We start from the raw sequence: 25,878 nt of genomic DNA on the forward strand, positions 1-25,878 counted from the left end.
TAAACGACCTTGCTGCATCAAAAAAAAATCACTCCCTCTAGGTGTCGAAGGCAGTTAAAAGTCAAATCTTTCCTTAATTCCTGAAATTTTATTCGATTTGTGAAGGATGTTCTAAATATGTAATGATGAAAAAGCTCTATTAGTCATTATATATTTCACATTACATGAGGGATATGCAGAGAACATTTCAATTCAAGGAACTTTGCAAAGGAACTGAAAACACAAATGTTTTAAATGGGGATTATTGTTGTTCTATGTACTTTAAAAGACTGCTTTACTTCTGCATTTTATTTACTAGGTGAATTGCATTGTATAAATCAGGTATAGTGCATTTTCTGTAATGAGATGCACTAATCAGGGGTGGCATGGTGGCACAGTGGTTAGCATTGCTGCCTCACAGCACCAGGGACCCAGGTTCGATTCCCAGCTTAGGTCACTGTCTATGTGGAGTCTGCACGTTCTCCCTGTGTCAGCGTGGGCTTCCTCTGGGTGCTCTGGTTTCCTCCCACAGTCTGAAAGACGTGCTGGTTAGGTGCATTGCCATGCTAAATTTTCCCTCAGTGTACCTGAACAGACGTCAGAGTGTGGCAACCAGGGGATTTTCACAGTAACTTCATTACAGTGTTAATGTAAGTCTACTTGTGACATTAATAAATAAAAGTATTGAGTATCTTATTTATATGTTCCTTATCAATTTTATCACAATCAGGTTTCTTGTACCAGGTTAACTCTTCACAGCTGAAAGTAAGACATTTTGAGATGTTTGATCTGGTTCCTGCTCTGACCAAGACCACAAGAAACTTCAAACGGCTTTTCAATACAACTAGTGGGTGAACGTAGTCCAATCCATTATGCTAACTAGCCTCCCATCCATTGGCTCTGTCTACACTTCCCGTTGCCTTGGAAAAGCAGCCAGCATAATCAAGAGCCCCACGCATCCCGGACACCCTCTCTTTCACATTCTTCGATTGGGAAAGAGATACAAAAGTCTGAGGTCACGTACCAACAGACTTAAGAACAGCTTCTTCCCTGCTGCCATCAGACTTTTGAATGGACTGACCTCGCATTAAGTTGATCTTTCTCTACACCCTAACTATGACTGTAACATTACATTCTACACCCTCTCCTTTCCATCTCCCCTACGTACTCTATGAATGAAATACTTTATCTGTATAGTGCGCAAGAAACAATACTTTTCGGCCTTTTGGCTAAGATCAAGTGTAGTATGGATCGGCTGCACTTGGTTGAGGTCATTAGGTTACACTGAAGCTTCATATGTTTCATATGAAGCAATTTTTAAAAGCGGCATCTCGGCCTTTTGGCTAAGATGCAAATGAGCTCAAGTCTTGGAGGAGGAACCTCCCCCTTCTCCAATCAGCTTGGCTCATGTAGATCAGGCCCAGGACAGGGTGGTTTGGTCGCTTGCCCTGTCTTGTCAGCCTGGATCTGAAATGTCTCAACTTGTCGAGACTCTGAATTGGATTTGATTTGATTGAATTGGAAAAGTATTTTTTAAAAAAATACTTTTCACTGTATACTTCTTTTGGCTAAGATCAAGTGTAGTATGGACAGGCTGCACTTGGTTGAGGTCATTAGGTTACATTTAAGCTTCATTTGAAGCAATTTTTAAAAGCGGCATCTCGGCCTTTTGGCTAAGATGCAAATGAGATCAAGCCTTGGAGGAGGTGAGTCTGCACCTACTCCAATCAGCTTGGCTCATGTAGATCAGGCCCAAGACAGGTGTGGAGGCCCTGTCTTGTCAGCTTGGATCGGAAATGTCTCAACTTGTTGAGACTCTGAATTGGACTTGATTTGATTGAATTGGAAAAGTATAAAAAAAATACTTTTCACTGTATACAAATACATGTGAAATAATAAATCATAGAATCCCTACAGTGCAGAAGGAGGCCATTCGGCCCATCGAGTCTGCACCGACCACAATCCCACCCAGGCCCTACCCCCATATCCCTACATATTTACCCGCTCATCCCTCTAATCTACGCATCTCAGGACTCTAAGGGGCAATTTTAGCATGGCCAATCAACCTAACCCGCACATCTTTGGACTGTGGGAGGAAACCGGAGCACCCGGAGGAAACCCACACAGACACGAGGAGAATGTGCAAACTCCACACAGACAGTGACCCAAGCCAGGAATTGAACCCAGGTCCCTGGAGCTGTGAAGCAGCAGTGCTAACCACTGTGCTACCGTGCCGCCCAAATCAAATCAAATCAAATCAAAATGATCTGCCATCCTTATCTGGACTGGTCTATGGGTGACTCCAGATACACAGCAACGTGGTTTATTCTTAAATACGCTCTGAAATGGCCTAGCAAGCCACGTAAATTCAAGGGCAGTTCAGGATGGGCAAGACATGCTGGTCCAGCTAGGGTGCCCATATCCTTGAAAGAATAAAAAAAATAAGTTTTTGCTGTTATGCTAAATTCAACTCAACAGTGGTTAAAACTATAATAACTTTTGGGATGCAGATTAAAATTTGGCACATAAGGGAATAGGCCCGAGTAAAAACATCCAACCATGATGCCATGTATTGTAAAGCACATCAGATGGAGACAATATTAGCTGTTAACATTTAGGAAAATCACATATGTTGGAATAGGTTCATTCATGTAGGCTCAGGAAAGCTCACACCATAGAAGGTGGCAGCCAGTTTGATTGGCAGCTCAATTGACCACACCACATGACCTATTTTTTAATGCACATCCCTTCATGCAGCACCTTACTGAAAGGCTTTTGGAAGTCAAAATATCTGATCTCTAACAAATCTTCTGGATCCATTATAGCAGCTTTAGTAGGTGACTACCTTGAATTTGTCAAATGGGAACTTTATGGAGCTGTGTGGGGTCCATTGTAACCGCTATTTTCTGGAAATGCTTATTTATCCCCATTTTGCTTTTCATTATCTTTTCCACCATTTTTGAGGAAGGGACCAGGGATTGGAAAATATCAGAACCTGTAAGGGATCAAATGTTGACTGTCAAGGGCTGAGGAGAGGGCGATACAGGAAATTAACTCCATCTATGTAACAATCAGAACTCAGGGAATAACAGGCCTCAAGTTTGCAGCATGGCTGCTTGGCTCAACTGGTTAGCCAGCGTTTATGCCCCACATGAGCTATGAAGATAGAAAATCAAAAAGCAATTTCAGAACATGAAATGCATGGAGAAGGGAAAGGTGAACAAAATCAGAGAAGGAAAAACAGTAAAAGGAATGGGAAGGACTAGGAAGAACATATACCATGGGTTATCCATAGAATCTCTACAATACAGAAGAAGGCCGTTCAGCCCAGTGAATCTGCACTGATTCTCTGAAAGAGGACCCCACCCAAATCCACTCCACCCCCCCCTTATCCCCATAACTCTGCACACTTACTGATGCACTATCAATCAAGCAAAGACTAGTTAGTATGCAAGAACAAATAGGCTTTTATTTGCAAAAGACCCATGCTGATGAACTGGTCCAGAGACTGAGGCAGGGGGGTGAGGGGGATAAGGAGCAGTCACCTTTATAGCTGGACCGAGGGGGAGGAGTCTCAGGCAGGGCCGGCAGGGGCATGCCCAGGCATGTCACGCACACACAGGCAATAAGCTTAACAGTGGTTTACCACATTCACCCCCTGCTTTTAAAAAAGAGTCCGGCGGGGGTGAGGTGGGTGGAACGATATTTACAGAATTACAAATTTACAAATTCAGTCTCTCTGGGGGCTTGATCTGCCACTGCGACCGCCGTAGTGCCAGTTGTGGTGTCGGTTCAGGTGGCCGCGGTGTTGGTTCAGGCGCCAGGTCGTAGTCGCTCGAGTCGTCTGTAGTCCCTTCCAATTGTCGAGTGCGTGGTGGCGGCTCCTGGGGCTCAGGCGTGCTGTATACGGGGGTTGGGGGTGTGGGGTTGTGGGTCGTCATGGTCCCTGGGGCACCTGCGGGTGCCAGGTCTCGAATGGAGACCATGTCCTCCCGCCCATCAGGGTACGCCACATAGGCGTATTGGGGGTTGGCGTGGAGGAGTTGGATCCTTTCGACCAGGGGGTCCGACTTATGGGCCCTCACGTGCTTCCGGAGGACAGGGCCTGGGGACGTCAGCCACGACGGTAGTGAGGTCCCCGAGGAGGGCTTCCTGGGGAAAACAAACATTCTTTCGTGAGGTGTAGCATTGGTAGCTGTGCAAAGGAGTGGTCTAATTGAGTGTAGTGCATCAGGGAGGACCTCTTGCCAGCGGGTGACTGGAAGACCTTTCGATCTCAGAGCTAGTAAAACGGCCTTCCAGACTGTCGCGTTCTCCCTCTCTACCTGTCCGTTCCCCCTGGGGTTGTAGCTGGTGGTCCTAATCGAGGCTATGCTTTTGGAGAGCAGGTACTGTCGCAGCTCATCACTCATAAAGGAGGATCCCCGGTCGCTATGGATATAGCTAGGGAAACCGAACAGGGTGAAGAGGCTGTGCAGGGCCCTGACGACCGTGGCCGAGGTCATATCTGGGCAGGGAATAGCGAAGGGGAAACGTGAATATTCGTCAATGACGTTGAGGAAGTATATGTTGCGGTCAGAAGAGGGGAGGGAGCCTTTGAAGTCGACGCTTAGGCGTTCGAAAGGGCGGGTGGCCTTTATGAGGTGTGCTCTGTCTGGCCGATAGAAGTGCGGCTTGCACTCTGCGTAGACCTGGCAGTGTCTGGTTATAGACCTGACTTCCTCAATGGAGCAGGGCAGGTAGAACATAGAACATAGAACATTACAGCGCAGAACAGGCCCTTCGGCCCACGATGTTGCACCGACCAGTTAAGAAAAAAAACTGTGACCCTCCAACCTAAACCAATTTCTTTTCGTCCATGAACCTATCTACGGATCTCTTAAACGCCCCCAAACTAGGCGCATTTACAACTGATGCTGGCAGGGCATTCCAATCCCTCACCACCCTCTGGGTAAAGAACCTACCCCTGACATCGGTTCTATAACTACCCCCCCTCAATTTAAAGCCATGCCCCCTCGTGCTGGATTTCTCCATCAGAGGAAAAAGGCTATCACTATCCACCCTATCTAAACCTCTAATCATCTTATATGTTTCAATAAGATCCCCTCTTAGCCGCCGCCTTTCCAGCGAAAACAATCCCAAATCCCTCAGCCTCTCCTCATAGGATCTCCCCTCCATACCAGGCAACATCCTGGTAAACCTCCTCTGCACCCTCTCCAAAGCCTCCACATCCTTCCTGTAATGTGGGGACCAGAACTGCACACAGTACTCCAAGTGCGGCCGCACCAGAGTTGTGTACAGTTGCAACATAACGCTACGACTCCTAAATTCAATCCCCCTACCAATAAACGCCAAGACACCATATGCCTTCTTAACAACCTTATCTACTTGATTCCCAACTTTCAGGGATCTATGCACACATACACCTAGATCCCTCTGCTCCTCCACACTATTCAAAGTCCTCCCGTTAGCCCTATACTCAACACATCTGTTATTCCTACCAAAGTGAATTACCTCACACTTCTCCGCATTAAACTCCATCCGCCACCTCTCGGCCCAACTTTGCAACCTGTCTAAGTCTTCCTGCAAACTACGACACCCTTCCTCACTGTCTACCACACCACCGACTTTGGTGTCATCAGCAAATTTGCTAATCCACCCAACTATACCCTCATCCAGATCATTAATAAATATTACAAACAGCAGTGGCCCCAAAACAGATCCCTGAGGTACACCACTTGTAACCGCACTCCATGATGAATATTTACTATCAACCACCACCCTCTGTTTCCTATCCGCTAGCCAATTCCTGATCCAATTTCCTAGATCACCCCCAATCCCATACATCTGCATTTTCTGCAGAAGCCTACCATGGTGAACCTTATAAAGGTCTGGTTATAGACCTGACTTCCTCAATGATATAAGCCCTGTCTCCAGCACTGTACCGTCTGCTCTTGGTGGCGATGGGCTTGCAGTCGGGGGTGAGATTTTCAAACAGTGAGGGAGGGGCGACTTTAAGGGTTGAGAGGATGCAGGTGGTGCGCGGTGGGCGATCTAAGAACTGGTGATTGCAAACAGAGAGCAGGGGAAAAGGCCCATTATACTCCATGGTGACACTCTTAAGGTGACACAGGAAATCTAACCCCAGGTGTATGGCAGCGCAGAGTTGTGGCACCACGAGGAGCCTGAGGTTTTGTACACTGTGCTCCGCCACGCAATACCTGAGGACATCCACCGAGAGGGACTTTGAAGCCATGGAGATCGTTTGCTTCACTGGCAGTACTGAAAGGGCGTAGCGACTCACTGTGTTAGGGTGAATAAAGCTCTCCGTATTCCCACAGGCAAATAAACAGTTTGTAGTGCGACCGTTTACCTCGATGTCCATCAAGGACCTGGCGAGTTGGTGAGGCCTGGATTGGTCCAGTGTAACCGAAGCCACCGTTGGATTTTGCGACGCGGCTGATGACATCCAAGATGGTGGCCCGCAAGGCTCACACGCGGCGTACTGGGCTTGGAGGTCGATTTCGCCCTGCATACCTTCACGTAATGGCCTTTCTTTCCACACCCGGAGCAGATCGCATCCTTCGCTGGGCAGCGTTGTCGGGGGTGCTTCCCCAGGCCGCAGAAGTAGCACTTTGGGCCTCCGGAGACTGCCGCACCGGTTGGGTCATTGGTGGGACGTGGCGTGGCGTAGGCCTGCGGCCCTCCCGAGTACAGAGGTGGCGGCGACTGCAGCGTCCACGATGCGCCCCCGTGGTCGGGGGTGTAGGCCTTGAGATTACGGAAGGCCACCTCTAACGAGTCGGCAAGCGCTACAGTCTTTTGTAGGTCCAGCCCACCCTGTTTCAGCAGTCGTTGTCGGATATAGTTTGACCTGATACCCGTGACATGGGCATCTCTGATTAAGTCCTCAGTGTTTTGGGCGGCTGTTACGGCCTTGCAGTTGCAGGCCCTGCCAAGTGCTCGCAACGCACGCAGGAATTGGTCGCCCGATTCTCCTGGCTGCTGTCTGCGAGTAGCCAGAAGATGTCTGGCGTAGATTACATTAGTCTGTTTGTTGTACTGGCCTTTTAAAAGTTTGATCGCATCCTCATAAGTTTCAGCATCTCTAATCATCGAGAATACTTGATCGCTTACCCGGGCGTGGAGCACGTGTAGCTTATCGGTTTCGGTCCGGACGACGGAGGCGGAGGTGGTGAGGGAAGTTTTGAAACATCACAGCCAGTGATCGAAGCTGTTAGAGGCTTCTACGGCTTGAGGATCCAATTCTAATCTACCGGGTTTCAGTATCTGCTCCATCCCAAAACCTTTTGCGAATAAAATTGATGCACTATCAATCAAGCAAAGACTAGTTCGTGTGCAAGAACAAATAGGCCTTTATTCGCAAAAGACTTGGAGCACCCCCATGCTGATGAACTGGTCCAGAGACTGAGGCAGGGGGGTGGGGAGCAGTCACCTTTATACCTGGACCAGGGGGGGAGGAGTCTCAGGCAGGGCCGGCAGGGTCATGCCCAGGCATGTCACACACACACAGGCAATAAGCTTAACAGTGGTTTACGACACTTACCATGGATAATCCACCTAACCTACAAATCTTGGGACACTAGGGGGCAATTTAGCATGGCCAATCCACCTAATCTGCACATCTTTGGGCTGTGGGAGGTAATCGGAGCACCTGAAGGAAACCCATGCAGACACAGGGAGAACATGCAGACTCCGCACAGACAGTGACCCAAGCTGGGAGTCAAACCCGGGTCCCTGGCACTATGCAGACGCTGCGACAACGGATGAATGAACACCGCTCGACAATCACCAGGCAAGACTGTTCTCTTCCTGTTGGGGAGCACTTCAGCGGTCACGGGCATTCGGCCTCTGATATTCGGGTAAGCGTTCTCCAAGGCGGCCTTCGCGACACACGACAGCGCAGAGTCGCGGAGCAGAAACTGATAGCCAGGTTCCGCACACACAAGGACGGCCTCAACCGGGATATTGGGTTTATGTCACACTATTTCACATAAATATTTCTGCTTTTTTCCTCCTGAGTCTTTATCATGCGATCCTAGAATCAGAATTTATGTCACACTATTTGTAACTCCCACAGTTGCGTGGACCTGCAGAGTTTCACTGGCTGTCTTGTCTGGAGACAATACACATCTTTTTAGCCTGTCTTGATGCTCTCTCCACTCCCATTGTTTTGTTTCTTAAAGACTGGATTAGTTGTAAGTATTCGCATTCCAACCATTATTCATGTAAATTGAGTCTGTGTCTTATAAGTTCTGTTTGTGAACAGAATTCCCACTCACCTGAAGAAGGGGCTCAGAGCCTCGAAAGCTTGTGTGGCTTTTGCTACCAAATAAACCTGTTGGACTTTAACCTGGTGTTGTTAAACTTCTTACTGTGTTTACCCCAGTCCAACGCCGGCATCTCCACATCATGACTGTGAGGCAGCAGTGCTAACCACTGTGCCATTAAATTATTAAGGCTCAGGAATAAAAAACAAATATATAATTCTTTCTATATTATTCTTTATGTTACATTTTGAATTTGTACACTGGGGCGAGATAATGGCAAAAGTGTCAGAAATGCATATGGATTTTGAAACCTGGGGAATGTTACGTTTTTCTTTCAAGGTGAATTAGAAAGTGAATGTGCCATTTGTAAGAGGGAACCTGATGGTGTATACATACCTCTGATCTGGTAAACAGAAACAGAAATCGGGACTTTACAGCTGCAGTGTTTATTCAGCTCTGTGCAATGCTGCTGGAAGTCCCCAGTGCCCACGTCACCCGGGTTTCACTGTCTTACCTCCTGGAATCGAAACTGAAACTGATCGCTTTAAAGCAGAGAGCAGAGAGGAAGCAGAGCTCACAACTGCGATCGCCTGCCAGTGTCACCCAGGCAGCTGATCGAAGCAGCGGATTTAAACCACTGGGTCCCCCCTTCTCCCCTCTCAGGCCGGGCAGCTCTGCCCACCCGCTGTCAACATGGACAGCAGCAGCGATTACGACCTGGATAAGCAGCGCCTGTCGCATATCGAGAATTTTCGAAACCGCCTGGTCGCGATCATCCAAGTGGAGCCTGTGTTGGACTTTATCAGGTTCATGGAAGAGGCCGATAAGGAGGAGATCCGGGCCAAGAAAGTGCAAATGGGCAATCAGGCTGCCGCCCACCTCCTGCTCACCAAAATCATTAGCAAGCCCCGGGCAGTGGGCTGGTTTGGGGAGTTTGTTACGGCCCTGAGGGAAGGGGGCTGCGATCACGCTGTTGCTTATGTCAATCTCGATAGTGATAACGGGATCTCCCCAACACTGGAAGCTCAGAACGACGAAGAGGTCAAACTCATTGATATCCTGTCCCCCACTTTGGTTGACAAGCTGAAGCCAAATGAAGTTGCTATGCGTTGTTATCCCGAGGGTCTTTTGACACTAGATGACGTGGAGAATGTGAGTATTCGTTTTTTGTTCGGTATCAGGTCCCTTCCTTAACAAATTTATTTTAGATGTCGATGTTATTTTTTTAAAAAGTCAGATTCTGTCAGTAAAACCATGAGGTGTCACTCAAATGTCAAATTCCACCAATGGTTGTTGCTGAGCTGGAGCAGGGTTACACATGCTTTATTCATTAGTCATAGGCAGGCTTACATTAACACTGCAATGAAGTCACTATGAAAATCCCCGCGTCACCACACTCCGACGTTTGTTCGGGTACACTGAGGGAGAATTTAGCATGGCCAATGTACCTAACCAGCACACACAGTCGGAAACTAGAGCACCCGGAGGAAACCCACGCAGACACAGGGAGAGCTTGGCGGCACCGTGGCACAATGGTTAGCACTACGGCCTCAGAGCTCCAGGGACCTGGGTTCAATGCCCGGCTTGGGTTTCTGTACGTGTGGATTTGCACATTCTCCCCATGTTTGCATGGGTTTCCTCCGGGTGCTCCGGTTTCCTCCCACTGTCCGAAGATGTGCAGGTTAGGTCGATTGGCCATGCTAAATTGCCCTTTATTGTCCGGGATGTGTAGGTTAGAGGGATTAGCGGGGTAAATGTGTGGGGTTGTGGGGTTAGGCCTCGAGTGGGATTGTTGTCAGTGCAGACTCGATGGGCTGAATGGTCTCCTTCTGCACCGTAGGGTTTCTATGATTTCTATGTTTCTATGAACATGCAGATTCTACAGAGACAGTGACCCAAGCCGGGAATCGAACCAGGGTCCCGGGCGTTGTGAGGCAACAGTGCTAACCGTTGTCCACAGTGCCGCCCACTGAGAGTTTCTTAGCTCGGAATATGGTGTATGGGCATGGCTAGCAAGCATGGCTAGCAAGCGCAGCATTTATGAGTCATTTGTTTACATTTCATTCCATAGTGCCCTTGAAAAGGTAATGGTGAACAATGTCCTGACCAGTCAATGCAGGGATCCCCTGTGGTCGTTCCCCTTAGCAACAAGTATTCCGCTTTGGATGCAGTTGAGGGGGACGACATACTAGTGGTGAGCCGCAGTGAGCGAATCTCCAGCACTGAGTCCGTCCCTGTGGCTCGGGAGGGTAAGGGGGAGAGCGGGAGGGCAATAGTTATTGGGGACTCGTTAGTTAGAGGGATAGATAGGAGGTTCTGTGGCAGCAAAAGAGACTCACGGATGGTATGTTGCCTACCGGATGCCAGGGTCCGTGACGTCTCGGACTGTGTTTTCCGGATTCTTAAGGGGGAGGGGGAACAGTCACAAGTCATGGTACACATTGGTACCAACGACATAGATAAGAGAAGGGACGGGGATTTAAAACAGGAATTTAGGGAGCAGGGCTGGAAGCTGAGAGCCAAGACAAAACATATGGTCATCTCTGGTACGTTGCCGGTGCCACATGATAGCGAGTTGAGGAACAGGGAGAGAGTGCAGTTAAACATGTGGTTGCAGGGATGGTGTAGGAGGGAGGGTTTCAGCTTCATGGATAATTGGAACACATTCTAGGGAAGGTGGGACCTGTACAAGCAGGACGGGGTGCACCTGAACCAGAGGGGCACCAAAATCCTGGGAGGGAAATTTGATACGGCTCTTCAAGGGGGTTTAAACTAATTTGTCAGGGGGGTGGGAAAAGGAGTTGTAGTCCGGAAGTCAGTGTTGAGGGTAGTGAGGTATTGGGGAAGGTATCAAGGTCAAGGGTGGGTACCAGTAGACAGGAAAGTGGGTTGAAGTGTGTCTACTTCAATGCAAGGAGCATCCAGAACAAGGTAGATGAACTTGGGGCGTGGATTGGTACTTGGGACTATGATGTTGTGGCCATTACGGAGACATGGGTAGAAGAAGGACAGGAATGGTTGTTGGACGTTCCGGGGTATAGATGTTTCAGTAAGTGTAGGGAAGCTGGTAAAAGAGGTGGAGGAGTAGCATTGTTAATCAAGGATAGTTTAACGGCTACGGAAAGGCACTTTGAGGGGGATCTGCATACTGAGGTAATATGGGCTGAAGTTAGAAATAGGAAAGGAGTGGTCACGTTGTTAGGAGTTTATTATAGACCCCCAAATAGTAATAGAGATGTGGAGGAAGAAATTGCGAAGCAGATTATGGATATGTGTGGGGGTCACAGGGTAGTTGTCATGGGGGACTTTAACTTTCCAAATATTGATTGGAACCTTTGTAAGTTGAATAGTTCGGATGGGGCAGTTTTTGTGCAGGAGGGTTTCCTGACACAATATGTGGATAGGCCGACAAGAGGTGGGGCTACATTGGATTTGGTACTGGGAATTGAGCCGGGCCAAGTGTTAGATTTGGTTGTGGGAGAGCACTTTGGAGATAGTGACCACAATTCGGTGTCTTTTGTTATTGCAATGGAGAGGGATAGGGCCGTACGGCAGGGCAAGGTTTATAATTGGGGGAGAGGTAATTATGATGCGATTAGGCAAGAATTAGGGGGCATAAGATGGGAACAGAAACTGTCAGGGAAAGGCACTAATGAAAAGTGGAACTTTTTCAAGGAACAAATACTGTGTGTCCTTGATAGGTATGTCCCTGTCAGGCTGGGAGGAAATGGCCGAGTGAGGGAACCATAGTTCACAAAAGAGGTGGAATGTCTTGGAAAAAGGAAGAGGGAAGCTTATGTAGGGATGAGGAAACAAGGTTCAGATGGCTCGATTGAGGGTTACAAGTTAGCAAGGAATGAGCTGAAAAAGGGGCTTAGGAGAGCTAAGAGGGGGCATGAGAAGTCCTTGGCGGGTCGGATCAAGGAAAACCCCAAGGCTTTTTACTCTTATGTGAGGAATAAAATAATGACCAGGGTGAGGTTAGGGCCGGTCAAGGACAGTAGTGGGAACTTGTGTATGGAGTCATTAGAGATAGGAGAGGTGATGAATGAATACTTTTCTTCAGTGTTCACCAAGGCGAGGGGCCATGTTTTTGAGGAAAGAAGGTGTTACAGGCTAATAAGCTAGAGGAAGTAGATGTTCGGAGGGAGGATGTACTAGCAGTTTTGAATAAACTGAAGGTCGATAAGTCCCCTGGGCCTGATGAAATATATCCTAGGATTCTTTGGGAGGCAAGGGATGAGATTGCAGAGCCTTTGGCTTTGATCTTTGGGTCCTTGCTGTCCACGGGGATGGTGCCAGGCGACTGGAGAGTGGCGAATGTTGTTCCTCTGTTTAAGAAAGGGAATAGAAATGACCCTGGTAATTATAGGCCGGTTAGTCTTACTTCGGTGGTTGGTAAGTTGATGGAAAACGTCCTTAGGGATGGGATTTACGACCATTTAGAAAGATGCGGATTAATCCGGGATAGTCAGCACGGATTCGTGAAGGGCAAGTTGTGCCTCACAAATTTGATAGAATTTTTTGAGGAAGTAACTAAGTGTGTTGATGAAGGTACGGCAGTTGATGTCATATACATGGATTTTAGTAAGGCGTTTGATAAGGTCCCCCATGGTCGGCTTATGATGAAAGTAAGGAGGTGTGGGATAGAGGGAAAGTTGGCCGATTGGATAGGTAACTGGCTATCTGATCGAAGACAGAGGGTGGTGGTGGATGGAAAATTATCGGACTGGAGGCAGGTGGTTAGCGGAGTGCCACAGGGATCAGTGCTTGGTCCTCTGCTATTTGTGATTTTTATTAATGACTTAGAGGAGGGGGCTGAAGGGTGGGTCAGTAAATTTGCTGATGACACCAAGATTGGTGGAGCAGTGGATGAGGTGGAGGGCTGTTGTTGACTGCAAAGAGACATAGATAGGATGCAAAGCTGGGCTGAAAAATGGCAGATGGAGTTTAACCCTGATAAATGTGAGGTGATTCATTATGGTAGGACAAATTTAAATGCGGATTACAGGGTCAAAGGTAGGGTTCTGAAGACTGTGGAGGAACAGAGAGATCTTGGGGTCCATATCCACAGATCTCTGAAAGTTGCCACTCAAGTGGATAGAGCTGTGAAGAAGGCCTATAGTGTGTTAGCTTTCATTAACAGGGGGTTGGAGATTAAGAGCCGTGGGGTAATGCTGCAACTGTACAGGACCTTGGTGAGACCACATTTGGAATATTGTGTGCAGTTCTGGTCACCTCACTATAAGAAGGATGTGGAAGCGCTGGAATGAGTGCAAAGGAGATTTACCAGGATGCTGCCTGGTTTGTAGGATAGGTCTTATGAGGAAAGGTTGAGGGAGCTAGGGCTGTTCTCTCTGGAGCAGAGGAGGTTGAGGGGAGACTTAATAGAGGTTTATAAAATGATGAAGGGGATAGATAGAGTGAACGTTCAAAGACTATTTCCTCGGGTGGATGGAGCTATTACAAGGGGGCATAACTATAGGGTTCATGGTGGGAGATATAGGAAGGATGTCCGAGGTAGGTTCTTTACTCAGAGAGTGGTTGGGGTGTGGAATGGACTGCCTGCAGTGATAGTGGAGTCAGACACTTTAGGAACATTTAAGTGGTTATTGGATAGGCACATGGAGCACACCAGGATGATAGGGAGTGAGATAGCTTGATCTTGGTTTCAGATAAAGCTCGGCACAACATCGTGGACCGAAGGGCCTGTTTTGTGCTGTACTGTTCTATGTTCTATGACTGCTTTAGTCAATGTTGCAGAGGTCTGCAAGGAGGTGGAGAGTTCCAGCATTGCGATCCTTTGATAACAAAGGAATAGGATGGGGTGTGACTTGGTGTGGAATTTCGAGATGATGACGTTCCCATGAATCAGCTGCCTTGACATTCTACTTTCATGGGTTTGAGAGATTCTGGTGATGAAAGAAGTGGATGTTTCAGGCGGAGGATGAATTGTTGATCAAGTGGACTATATTGTCTGCAAAAAGTCAAGTTGATTGTTGTTGCAGCTGAACCCATCCAGGCAAGTGCAGAGTATTCATTACGCACACAATTTGTGATTTGTAGGTGACAGAAAAGCATTGGGGAGTCAGGAAGTAGCTTGCTCATTGCAAATTACCAAGCCTCTGATGTGCTGTCATGATCACAACATTTATATGCCTGGGCCAGTTGAGTTTCTGGTCAGCGACAACTCCAGGGAGCTGAATGTGGTGTACTGGATGATAAGAAAGCTGGGTCCATTTGTTCTTGGGGAGCACATAGATGTGGGGCACGATGTTGAAATTTGCTGATGACACGGAGAAGGTTTGTAAGGGATAGAGGCAGATATAGACAGATGAGCAAAATGAGCAAAAAGCTGATGATGCAATGTAATCTCAATAATGTATGGCGGTGCATTATCATGCAAAACAATAGCAATTTAATCTCAATGAGAGGACTTGGAGGGTTGTAAATGAAGTGAGAAGTCGAAGCATTCAAATGCATAATTTCCTTGAAGGGTGAGTGGTGATTGATAAAACAGTTTAAAAACAGGCCAGCAACATTTTGAGTTCATAAATAGGATACAAAGTAAAGAAATATTCTAAACTATAAAAAAGCTAAAAGATTTAATAGAGGTTTTGGGAGAAAAATTGGGAAAAACAGTTTCCTGTGGTTGGAGAGTCAATGATGAGGGATCATCAACAAGCGAATAAGAGATGAGATTCGGAGAAACTCTTTACAACAGAAAGGATTGTTGGAGCATGAAATACTTTGCTAAAAGGCACTGGTTGAAGCAATGATTATCGCACCTTTAAGGAAAATATTGGATAAAAACTTGAAGCTTAAGGGGAAAAGTGAAATATTGGGTACAATTTATGATTATCCCACCCAAACAGGGGAGGCAGTGGCATACCGTATTGTCTCTGGACTAGTAATCCAACGCCAGTACATGTAACAAGTAAGATTAGCAGGAATTAACAATCTGCCTTTTCTTCGACACCCTTTCTTTAAACTCTGATTAGAACACCAACAATGACCTGGGTTTTGCTTATAATCATTTCATGGTTAACCAAAGGTAGCGAAGATACATTAAAATTTCTCTTAGGAACAGCTTGAACAACTTGCATTACTATTTTGTACCAGGGTTTTCTGGTGGGACTGCAAACCAATACTCTGGTGGCCTACCTCTTGTCACACATGGATATGTATTATATGTTGTGCTCTCTGATCCAAATGACTTTTTCACAGGTTTCTCAATTTTAATACAGAAGAACATGGAGGCTTTCTTAGGCTTCTATTAATGGGAACATTTCAGTGGGTCCTTTAAATTTGTGATGAGATCATGTCTGCCTAATTTGCAAACAGCTTCAAAATGATCTTCCTCAATCACTTCCTCCATAACAGAATTTCACTTCCTGAATTTTGATCAACACCAGATGAATAAATGAATAAACTTGCACTGAGGGAGTTTTCTCTTTACACGAATCATTCTCTGTTTTTTCTCATTCAAGGGATGTGGCATCACTGGCTGGGCCAGCATTTATTGCCCATCCATAATTGCCCTTGAGAAGGGGATTGTGAGCTGCCTTCTATGTGGAGTAGGTACACCCACAGGATTGTTAGGAAGGGATTTCCAGGATCATGGCCCAGCGATAATGAAGGAACAGTGATATATTTCCAAGTCAAGATGGTGAGTGGTTTGGAGGAGAACTTCCATGTGGGAGCGTTCCCATGTATCGCTGCCCTTATCCTTTTGCACTTGTCATGTTCTTATTGATGCTTGGAAAATTGAATCTTCATCTTCACTTTCATAATTTTACCCAAATATTTGTGTCCTCTCTTATTTTCCAATTCTTTTCCAAGTTAACTAATCTTTATATTCATCTCAGCAACTTTTGCTGCATTAGTTGTCTTTGTTTCATAGAATCCTTACAGTGCAGAAGGAGGCCACTTGGCCCATTGAATATGCACCGACAACAATCCCACCCAGGCCCGATCCCCATAACCCCACATAGTTACCCTGCTAGTTCCCCTGACACTAAGAGGCAATTTCGTATGCCCTATCAACTTAACCCGGACATCTTTGGACTGTGGGAGGAAACCGGAGCACCCAGAGGAAACCCACGCAGACACGGGGAGAATGTGCAAATTCCACACAGACAGTGACCCAAGGCTAGAATTGAACCCGAGTTCCTAGCGTTGTGAGGCAGCAGTGCTAACCGCTCTTCCACCGTACCACCACCATTTCAGAGTCATCTTCAGGACGCTTATACAAGCTTAACAACTTCACATGCACACTCCTTGATTTCAGAATCTTTTTTCTGTGGTTACTGACTGCTTCTTAGACCTTTTTCAATTCACTTACCACATCCCTAATTTGTTAAAATGTTTCTTATCCACTTTTCAAGCTTGGATTTCCCTTCCATATCACACATCTCTTTCTTGTTTGCCATTTGGCATCAAAGTTTGAGAATTTCATTGCTTTAGAGGTCTATAAAATAATGAGCAGCATAGATCAGCTGGATAGTCAACATCTTTTTCCAAAGGTATGGGAGTCTAAAACTAGAGGGCATAGGTTTGAGGTGAGAGGGGAGAGATACAAAAGAGTCCAGAGAGGCTATTTCTTCACACAGAGGGTGGTGAGTGTCTGGAACAAGCTGCCAGAGGCAATAGTAGAGCGGGTACAATTTTGTTTTTTAAAAAACATTTAGACAGTTACATGGGTAAAATGGCATAGAGGGATATGGGCCAAACATGGGCAATTGGGACTCGCTTGGTGGTTAAAAATAAAAGGGCGCATGGACAAATTGGTTCGAAGGACCTGTTTCCATGCTGTAAACCATTATGACTCTATGAGTCTATGACTATAACGAATCTCCAACAGTTCATCAGATTCGGTTTTTAATTCTGCATTAAAGCACTGTTCTGATCCATCAGCAATTCCTGTGACTGTTCAAGGCGCTTTTCACGATACTTAATAGAGATTTCTGATACTTAAGTTCATGAAGTTTAATTGAAGGTCTATCTGTTGAATTTGCTCCTACAAACTTATCAATTAGACATTGCAAGTTCTTATTCAAGTGTTCTACTTTCTGTGACTGACACTCAAGTATTCTCACCAGTTCTTGTTTTTCACTAGCAAACACCTCTTTCATGTGTGAAAGCTCTACACTAATCAGCTTTTCTGTCATTTACTTGCTGGCGGCAGTAAGCTTCTCATGTTTGGTCACAGTAATTTTTAGGAGTTTGGCAAGATCAGCATGATCAGGTGCTTGCTGCAACACAGTCATTGCTATTTTGCTGTCTACGCTGATCAAATCATTACCCAATATAAAATCAACCCCTTCAAGAGGTAATCTCAATAATAATTCTGCTCACTAAGTCACTTCGTACATTGACCTTACATGAGGAAACAGGCTCATAAATGCCACGAATATCTCCTATTAATGCTTTGTCCTTCATCAAACCATCTGGAACACAAATTATATCATCAGCCACCATCAATGGCTGATCTGTCCCAGTGCCTCTCAAAATATTAATTTGTTTCCTTGTTTTGTGAGAGGGAGAAGAGAACACTTCGCCCTTCAAAACAAAACCTTTAAAATCTTCACTAAGGTTTGAAGGAAAGATTCCTTTGACTATCCTGAGCTATATCCCCCTTTCTTGTGGGTCATGAGGTTCTCTTGTACCGTAGCTATGGTTCCAATGCCCATTTCCTTTTCTGGTACAGCCTTTTCTAAAGACTTCTTAAGCATTCCTATTACTGCCCCTGCTTTACCATTCAGCTTCTAATAATGGGATTTGAGATGCCCTGTCCATAAGACCATAAGACCATAAGAAATAGGAACAGAATTAGGCCACTTGGCCCATCGAGTCTGCTCCGCCATTCAATCATGGCTGATACTTTTCTCATCCCCATTCTTCTGCCTTTTCCTCATAACCCCTGATCCCCTTATTAATCAAGAACCTATTGCAGTCTTATTGCAATAAAAGCAGACTGGTTTCTTTACATCATGTTTACTCTCTACACTACATTTTCATGATTTAAACAGCTACTGCCTGTTCCATAGACTCTTTTCCATTCCTGCAGTTTCCCTGTCAGTTTACAAATAGAGATCTGCTTTGCCCTGGCATGTCAATGTGATATATCATCTGGCAGAACCACTGCTCCCTGTATCTGCGAAACCTGACGGTCTTCCAGGTGTGAACTAATAGCTATTGGCACACTGTTTCAAAATTCTTCCAGTAGCATTAGCTTCCTCACATCGTCAAACTTTTGTTCTAACTTTAGCAATTGAAACTACCGATCCCATAATATTTCTCCCGAGTAAATTCTATAAACATTTAATTCGGCTTTTACTTTTTTTAAAGTCTGAAATTTCAACTGATATGCTTCGAGGACAAGTTCATAAACATTAAGTACTGCAGGTTACTCATAATCTCAAAAATTGTTCTTCCTGGAGGCTAGAATACACAGCCATAGCTTTCCCTACCAAACCCCAAAACACTTTACAAAATGACAATCCATGGCCGTTATTGGTTCGCAAAATTCTGTCCGAGGCCAATGGAGAATTCCGTCCTGCGAGCCTCGCCTGTTCCGGAATTGGGGTGGGCGTGACGGTAAAATTCCGGCTCATGTGTCTTTGGCCAATTCAGCTTTGTAGCCATCTTTTCAAATGAGGTATTGGGGGGAATTCTCCTGTCCTGCTCGTCATGGGAATCATAGTGGGCTGGGGGTGGGGTGGGGGGGTAGGGGGTGGGGTGGGGGTGGGGGGAGGAGGGGCAGACCTTGCAAAGGTCCGTTGACCTCGGGCCAGGTTTTCCAGTTTTGGGGTGAGTGTAGCTGGAAAGTTCCGCCCAATGTATCTCTCATCCCCATCTTTAGTGAATTTAGGCATTAGGTGAAGACTCTTTGTTATATCAAAGCTCAGAATGGGATTCAATTCCTCAGCTGAACCAATAGACACTCTTTCACTCCATAAACTAAGCTGTTCTGTAGCAAGCTCATGATGTCTAATTTCTTTGTCTCTTTGAAATTTGAGCTCAAGCTTTCACATTTTCATCTCTTTTGCTTTTTTTTTCTTTTTCCTCTATTGCTAACTTCTCTCTCCAGAGTTGAAGTTCAAACATTTACATCATTCTTTTTCCTCTTTTTTCCAAGTTCTTTTTTTCATTTCTCTCTGTTTCTATCTCAAGTTGCTTCATCGGTAATTGAATTCGAGCTAACTCAATTGAATTACCATCTGGATTAACTTTTGCCTACTTCCAGTCTCAGATGCTGTTCTATTACCTCAATTATTTTTACTTTGTTGGCCCCTGCTTTTAATTCTAATGCTAACTTTTCCACTAATGCGATTAACCTAGCTTTGGTTGACTGTTGCAAATCACTTGGATAAATCTTCCTTCTTTAGACAAATATGTACCAATTGATAAAAGCCATCTGCCTTTCAATTAATATCGCAAAATTCTCTGTGGAAATCTTATTAACCTCAACCTCAGCAAGTACCAGCAGTTACATTTATCTGTGGATTCAAAATCTTGGACAAGCCCCTAACCTATGTTATGAACTTAGACCAGACCCCTACGTTTTTGGTAAGGTCTGGTTAGGGATAAGTAATATTTTCTTTAAAGTAGACACAGTTTGAGAATCAAGGCACTTGCTCAGTGAACAAAGCCACAAGATTTCACAAGTTTTGAACAAATGAAAATAAACTTTACAAGGTCAGAAAGATAAAACAATTTACAATATCTATCTCCATACTCTAACATTCAGGATTAATATGGGGTACATTTGAATTAACAAGTAAACTATGATCAAACACACCACACTGTACACTAATTTACAGCTGCGACCAAGACAGAGTCCATGGATTTCTCAACAACTCACATAGATGTAAGTAAGATCGTGAGGCAACCAATCTCACTGAAACACTGTCCCTCTAACAAGGGAAAGGTTTTCAGCTTTGAAGATCTCATGGGATTCTGTCCAAAAGTCACTCCAACATGGATGGCATGAACAATGGCCCACGTTACAGAGTTTCAGTCTCATCTCCCGAGGTTCTGTTCCCCTGGATCCCTGAATTTGCACCCAAGCACCAACTCACAAGCACAACTTCAGCTCTCTGGCTGTGCCCAACAAAACAAAGGGGTACCTTTTCCCCAAAGGCCCGCAGCACACTGCCACCAATCTTTGACTGCTGCCTTGGATCTTCAGAGCTTCCCCTGAGCCATCTCCAATTGCCAGGGCTTCGCCTGAGCTCTGTCCAATTACCTTTTCTTACCTTTAATTAAACTGGGACCTGTCTCTGCACCCTCCCCTAACTGATACTTCTTTTTTGTGACCTCTCCCTGTCCCTTCTACCTGTCCCCTTTACCTGACTGTCTCCCTGTACTCTATGTCTGTCATCTCCCTGTCCCCTCTCTCTCTCCCCTTTACCTGATCCTCTCCCTATCTCCTGCCTGCAACACTTGATTTCAATGGTGCTCAGCTTCTGACCTGCGTTCTTGCGCCTTTTTTTCCTGCACAGACTGAAGGAACTCAAAAATGCAAAACGGCGCATGGGCACCCCATCCCAGTCTGCATGTGTGAAAGGACTTGAAGTTTCAAAACTGGGCTCTTAAAGTTGGAGTATGTTGACTTTATTAACACTCCCAAAACAAAACCACTCCCTGGCCTGTATTTCTCCTCAAGCATTGCAGCCACCTTGCCCTCGATTCTCTGGCTCAGTAAATCACCTAATCATCCTCACCTTTCTAGCTGTTAATCCCTTAAGTCAACATGACCTCAAACTTTTAAGTGGAAGAGTCTTCAAGCTGCTTGAGTAGCATTTATCCCATTTTCTACATTTAAACTTCAATCTTGCAAGAACTAAAAATTACCTCCAAAATATTCCTGTGAACCATGAACTAGATATTTATCATATGGGCTTCCCTAGAGGGGTGGAATTAACACCCCTGCTTTTCGCAAAATATACAAATAATGAAGACATGGCACAATTTCAAAATCACGGAATGATGCAAAACATGGAAGAATTGTGAGCTGTGGGTAGGATAGTGATCAAGAGGACATGGTGACATTAGTGTACCGAGTGTAAAGATTTTGTTTTAAATCATGTTCTCTGTAGCTCTCAGCTCTCATTGTGGCACCAGGTTGTCTATGAAGAGTCCTTTTATTGCTCCTTAAGTGGTTTTAAATGGGGGTTGTTTATTTTTATTTTGGGAATTAATTTCATGATCCTGCATTGTCAGGAGGAAAAGTGATTGGCGGGTCAGATGACAGGAGCTCTTTCATTTTCAGTTCTGTGCTGCAGATTTTAGTTTTAGAAGGGACATCAAGCTGGAAAGAAGTGTCTCTCTCTCTCTCTTTCTCCCTGGTTTTGGGAGGTTCTGCTGGTTTAGCTGAAAGCCTTTCTGGACTAGAAAATCTTCTGTTGGTGGCTTGACCAGAGAGTCTCCCTGGTCTGGCAAGCTGATCTGACTTCAGCCTCTTCCGAGTGTTTCAAAGAGAACTGCAGCATTCATCCAAAGGACTCAGTTCCAGTATTGCATGAACATTAGTCTTTGCTGTGTTAAACCTGTGAAGAGGGTTGTGTCTAAAGGAAGTTTGGTTTTGATTGGAACATCTTAGATATATTTGTTAAGGGTTATATATTATTGTGGTTGTTTTGTTTTTGTTGGTAATTGATAAAAGTGATGGCTAATTTTCTTTCCATTCATGTTAACTATATTCTTAAATAAACGTTGTTTGAGGAAAGCTCCCTAGTGGGTCATTTGAATCACACCTGAGGTGAACCACATGATGCCAAATTTAAGGTGTAAAATTTATGATCTGGGCGGGTTTCATAAAGCACTGTGGAGTTTGTCATCTGAACCATAACAACATAGACAGGCTGGTGGACTGAGCACAGCACATAATAGGCCGTAAGCTCTGAGCACCCCAGCACGGATTGGGGGGTACTGCAAATATGCACTGGGGATCCTCCCTCAGACCTATACAGGTAAAGGTTTGCATGGCAATTGGCCAGAAATGATAACTTTCTCTGGACAATCACAAACTTTGGATGGCTCTGGCAGTGTTAGACAAATACTTACCCAGAAAAGGTTAGAAAAATTAAATCTCTTATAACATCTAGGTAACTATTGTAAATGTGCAGTCATTCCCGACCCCCCTCCCCACAAGCATCCATCACACAGGACACCCCTTCCCCACTCTGACATCCCAGTGTACGGTCCCACTCCCTATCTCCAGCCCCATGGGACTCCCTTCCACACTCTCACCCCTCCCCCCTGCGGGGACAGGGGACTCCCCCACTTCTTGGCTACCATGCCCTACCACACAGATTCCCCCCACCTGCTGACTATCCTTTTCGTGGTATTCTTCACCCCCTGACTCCCCATAGGATTCCCCCTGACCTGACCCCCGACCCCCCCCCCCCCCACCCCCCCCCCACCCCCCCCCCACCCCCCCCAATCCCCCCTCCCCAACAGACCCATCTGATGTTTGGCCCCCAGCATCCAAACACCCCCACCCCTGACATCCAACCAGGCCTTCACACTGCCTGATCCACCTCCATGTCCAACCCTCCCCTGCCCACCTCACCCTGACCTCCGGTCCCCCCACCCTGTAAATCATAACTACTTACCTTAGATACATACCTTCTCTCTGGCCTATCAATTTCAATGGACATTTGTTGGGTAATAGAAGTAGTTTTAAGTCATTTTTTTTTCCTGGGTATTAGAAATAAGGTAAATCTCTAAGTAAGCTTAATTTTGAGTTTCTGTATTTGTGTGTTCAGAATGGGTTAAGAACTTCAGTTTATTCACTTTCAAAGATGCCTGCATTGTCATGAGGGTTTTATCAAGTAAAAGCAAACAAAATTTAAAGAAAAAACTTGGCTGTTGCTTAGCAACCAGGGACCACTCTGAATTAGAAAGAGCATTTGAGTCAGTTGTAATCTAGTGCCAGGAATAGGTGGACACAGGACAGGGCACTGCAGAGAGCAGATTCTCCAAGAGAATAAAAGGAAATTTCACAAACTGGGGAATGGGACAGAAAAGAGTGCCAGGAAGACTGTGAAGTCAAAGAAACAAAGAACAGGAACCTGGAATAAAAGGTTCTGTTCAGTGAAGTCAAGAGCAAAGAGAAATGCTCTAAATTAGAAATAAGGCTGCAAGATGCTGTCGCTGTGAGAACCCAGCCCTCTGAGGTGATCAAAAGGCTGGTGACATCTTAATGCAGCCTAAGAAGCAGAGGTGTTTTGTTGGCTTGGCTGGGTACCTGAGAGATTGCGTGGACGATTGAATGCAATTGGTGATCCAGGGCAGAGGAATACCAAAAGGAGAGGTTGAAATCCTGGAGGTGTATCCTTAGCAAAGGGGAAACCTTTGTGTGGGAGAAGATTCCAAGACATGTTCTTCGAGAGCAGAGATTGGAAACCCTCCTGTGAAAGTAAAAGTTCCAGTCACCTCACCATGTGACAAGTGCCTCCGGAAATTGATGAGATATCCACAGAAGTTGTATTGGGTGGCATCTATCAGTTTCAGAGTGTGGGGTGTCTGATCACATTTTGTTTATTGGTTTACATGGACTGTGTACTTACTGAGAACATTAGAGTATAAAATAGGTTCTGTCATTTGTGTTATGCTTACAATTCTGTATATATCTGTAAAGGCATTGCCAGGGAGAAGGAGTGGTGTATTATAGTTAGTCTTTTCTTATCTTATAGATAGTCATTTCTTGTTTAATAAATGTTTTATTCTTTTGTTAAAAGTTTCTTGGCCTTTCTGTGACTCTGGTTCATTCAAGTATCTAAACAAAAGAAAAGGTTAGAATCTATCAGGCCAGGTTCCACCCTGGAACCTGAGTTGTCCAGTAGTAACACCAGCTGGGATTGTGACACATTTAAACTTACCTGGTTAATGGCAGCTAGTCATAAAATGGGGGGCATGTCCTCCTTCAATCAGACTCTGCCACACTGCAGCGCTGGGCTTTGGAGATAACTGCACTGCCTGGATCCCGCCCAGCTTGTGGCAGAGGGTTGGGCAGGAAAGGCAGGGAAGAAAGTTCACGTAAGTAATTGGGCTTACACTGGAGTGGCAGTCCAACACTCCAAGAAAGTTATAGCCCTATAAATCAGAAAACATGGTCTCCCCTACTGGTGTCTGTTGTCTCAAGGTAGCTGTTTTTCTCTGCTTCTTCTCTCCCGCTTCTGTCTTTTTTGCCCTTGCCTTCTGCTGCTCTTTCTCTATTTTTGCTTCTTTCCCTGCCTTTTTTCCCCTTTTTCGGAGGGAGTTGTGCGATGGGGAAGGAAGCCACCGTTTTACTTCTTGGGTGGGATTTAGGGGGAAAGTGTGGCCCTCAGCAGCTCAAGCTCCACCCAAACATGCACTTCCCCTCACACCCTTACTTCCAGTGTGTCCTCTACCACTTTGTACTGGTTGATGAGGGCGCTGCTTAAGGCAGCGTAGTAGAATGGATAAATAAGCATTGATGGGCCTCCTTTTCCACATGTATCAGAATTCGGTGGGAGCCCCAGAGCATGAATAACACATATATAGCCACAGTCAATACTTACCATGAATAAAACATGTGGCCACTCTACACATATCATGAATAACTCATACATTCCCACAGTGCAACCTTTAAAATGAAGTACATATGTGACCACAGTGCACCCCTTATCATGAATAAGTCATTAACTACAATGCAGCTCTTTACCATGAATAACATACACTGGACTACAAAATCCATTCGCCACTTGACCTTTACGTTACACTTGAGATTGACAGACAGTTTATATATTCCATTTTAGCAATCTTTACTCACAGGCTGTGTGGGTGGGGCCTGAATAGTTTATCTTGGTCACCAAGGAAATGATCACTTTGACTTCACCTTGCCCATTCTGGAGCTGGATGAAACATACAATTGGAATTCAGGAGGAACTTCTGTATCCAGAGGGTGATGAAAATGTGTAATTCACACCTGCATTGGATTAGCAGAGTTGAATTTAAGGGGAAGCTGGAGATAAAGGATATCTGATAGGGTGAGATGAATTTAAGTGAGAGGAGGTTCATATAGACCTAAACATTGGCATAGACTTGTGCAGCTAAATGTAAATTTGGTGCTCTAACTTCCCTGTAAAATGTTTACCCAGGGCGTTGACTTACGTCAACTTCTTCTGTGATGAATAGCCAGAGTCAGTGTAAGTCCAATTCATATCTCTGGCTGGTTTCCCACAAGTCCTGGTATTTCATTTTGTGACTTCTCCCTGTCCGTGTGCACACACGAAGCAATCCAATACCACCAGATGAACCAGGTGTTCAGATCATCAACACCCTGTCCTGCTCCCTCCCTCTATAGTTGAGAAATCCCACCAACGCCTCTACTTTCCAAGGAGATTAAGAAAATTTGGCCTGTCCATTACGGCTCTCACCAATTTTTACAGATGCACCATAGAAAGCGTCATGGTGTATCATAGCTTGGTACAGCTCCTGTTCTGACCAGGACCGCAAGAAACTACAAAGTGTTGTGAATGTAGCCTAGTCCATCACGCAAACCCTTCTTCCATCCATTGACTCTGTCTACACTTCCCGCTGCCTCAAAAAAACAGTCAGCATAATCAAGGACGCC

General features: G+C 45.5%; 1 protein-coding gene across 1 annotated transcript in view; it reads left to right on the forward strand.

Moving 5' to 3' along the window:
- Positions 1-8,801: 8,801 nt before the first annotated feature.
- The window catches only part of ifih1 (interferon induced with helicase C domain 1), a 128,884-nt gene continuing 111,807 nt past the window's right edge, over positions 8,802-25,878 (forward strand). Inside the window, exon 1 of the mRNA XM_078228245.1 lies at positions 8,802-9,422. Within this exon, the coding sequence (XP_078084371.1) occupies positions 8,964-9,422 (459 nt within the window). The 5' untranslated portion in view covers positions 8,802-8,963. The remainder of the gene's footprint in view (positions 9,423-25,878) is intronic.

The sequence above is a fragment of the Mustelus asterias genome, chromosome 14, assembly GCF_964213995.1.
Source record: "Mustelus asterias chromosome 14, sMusAst1.hap1.1, whole genome shotgun sequence".
NCBI lineage: Eukaryota > Metazoa > Chordata > Chondrichthyes > Carcharhiniformes > Triakidae > Mustelus > Mustelus asterias.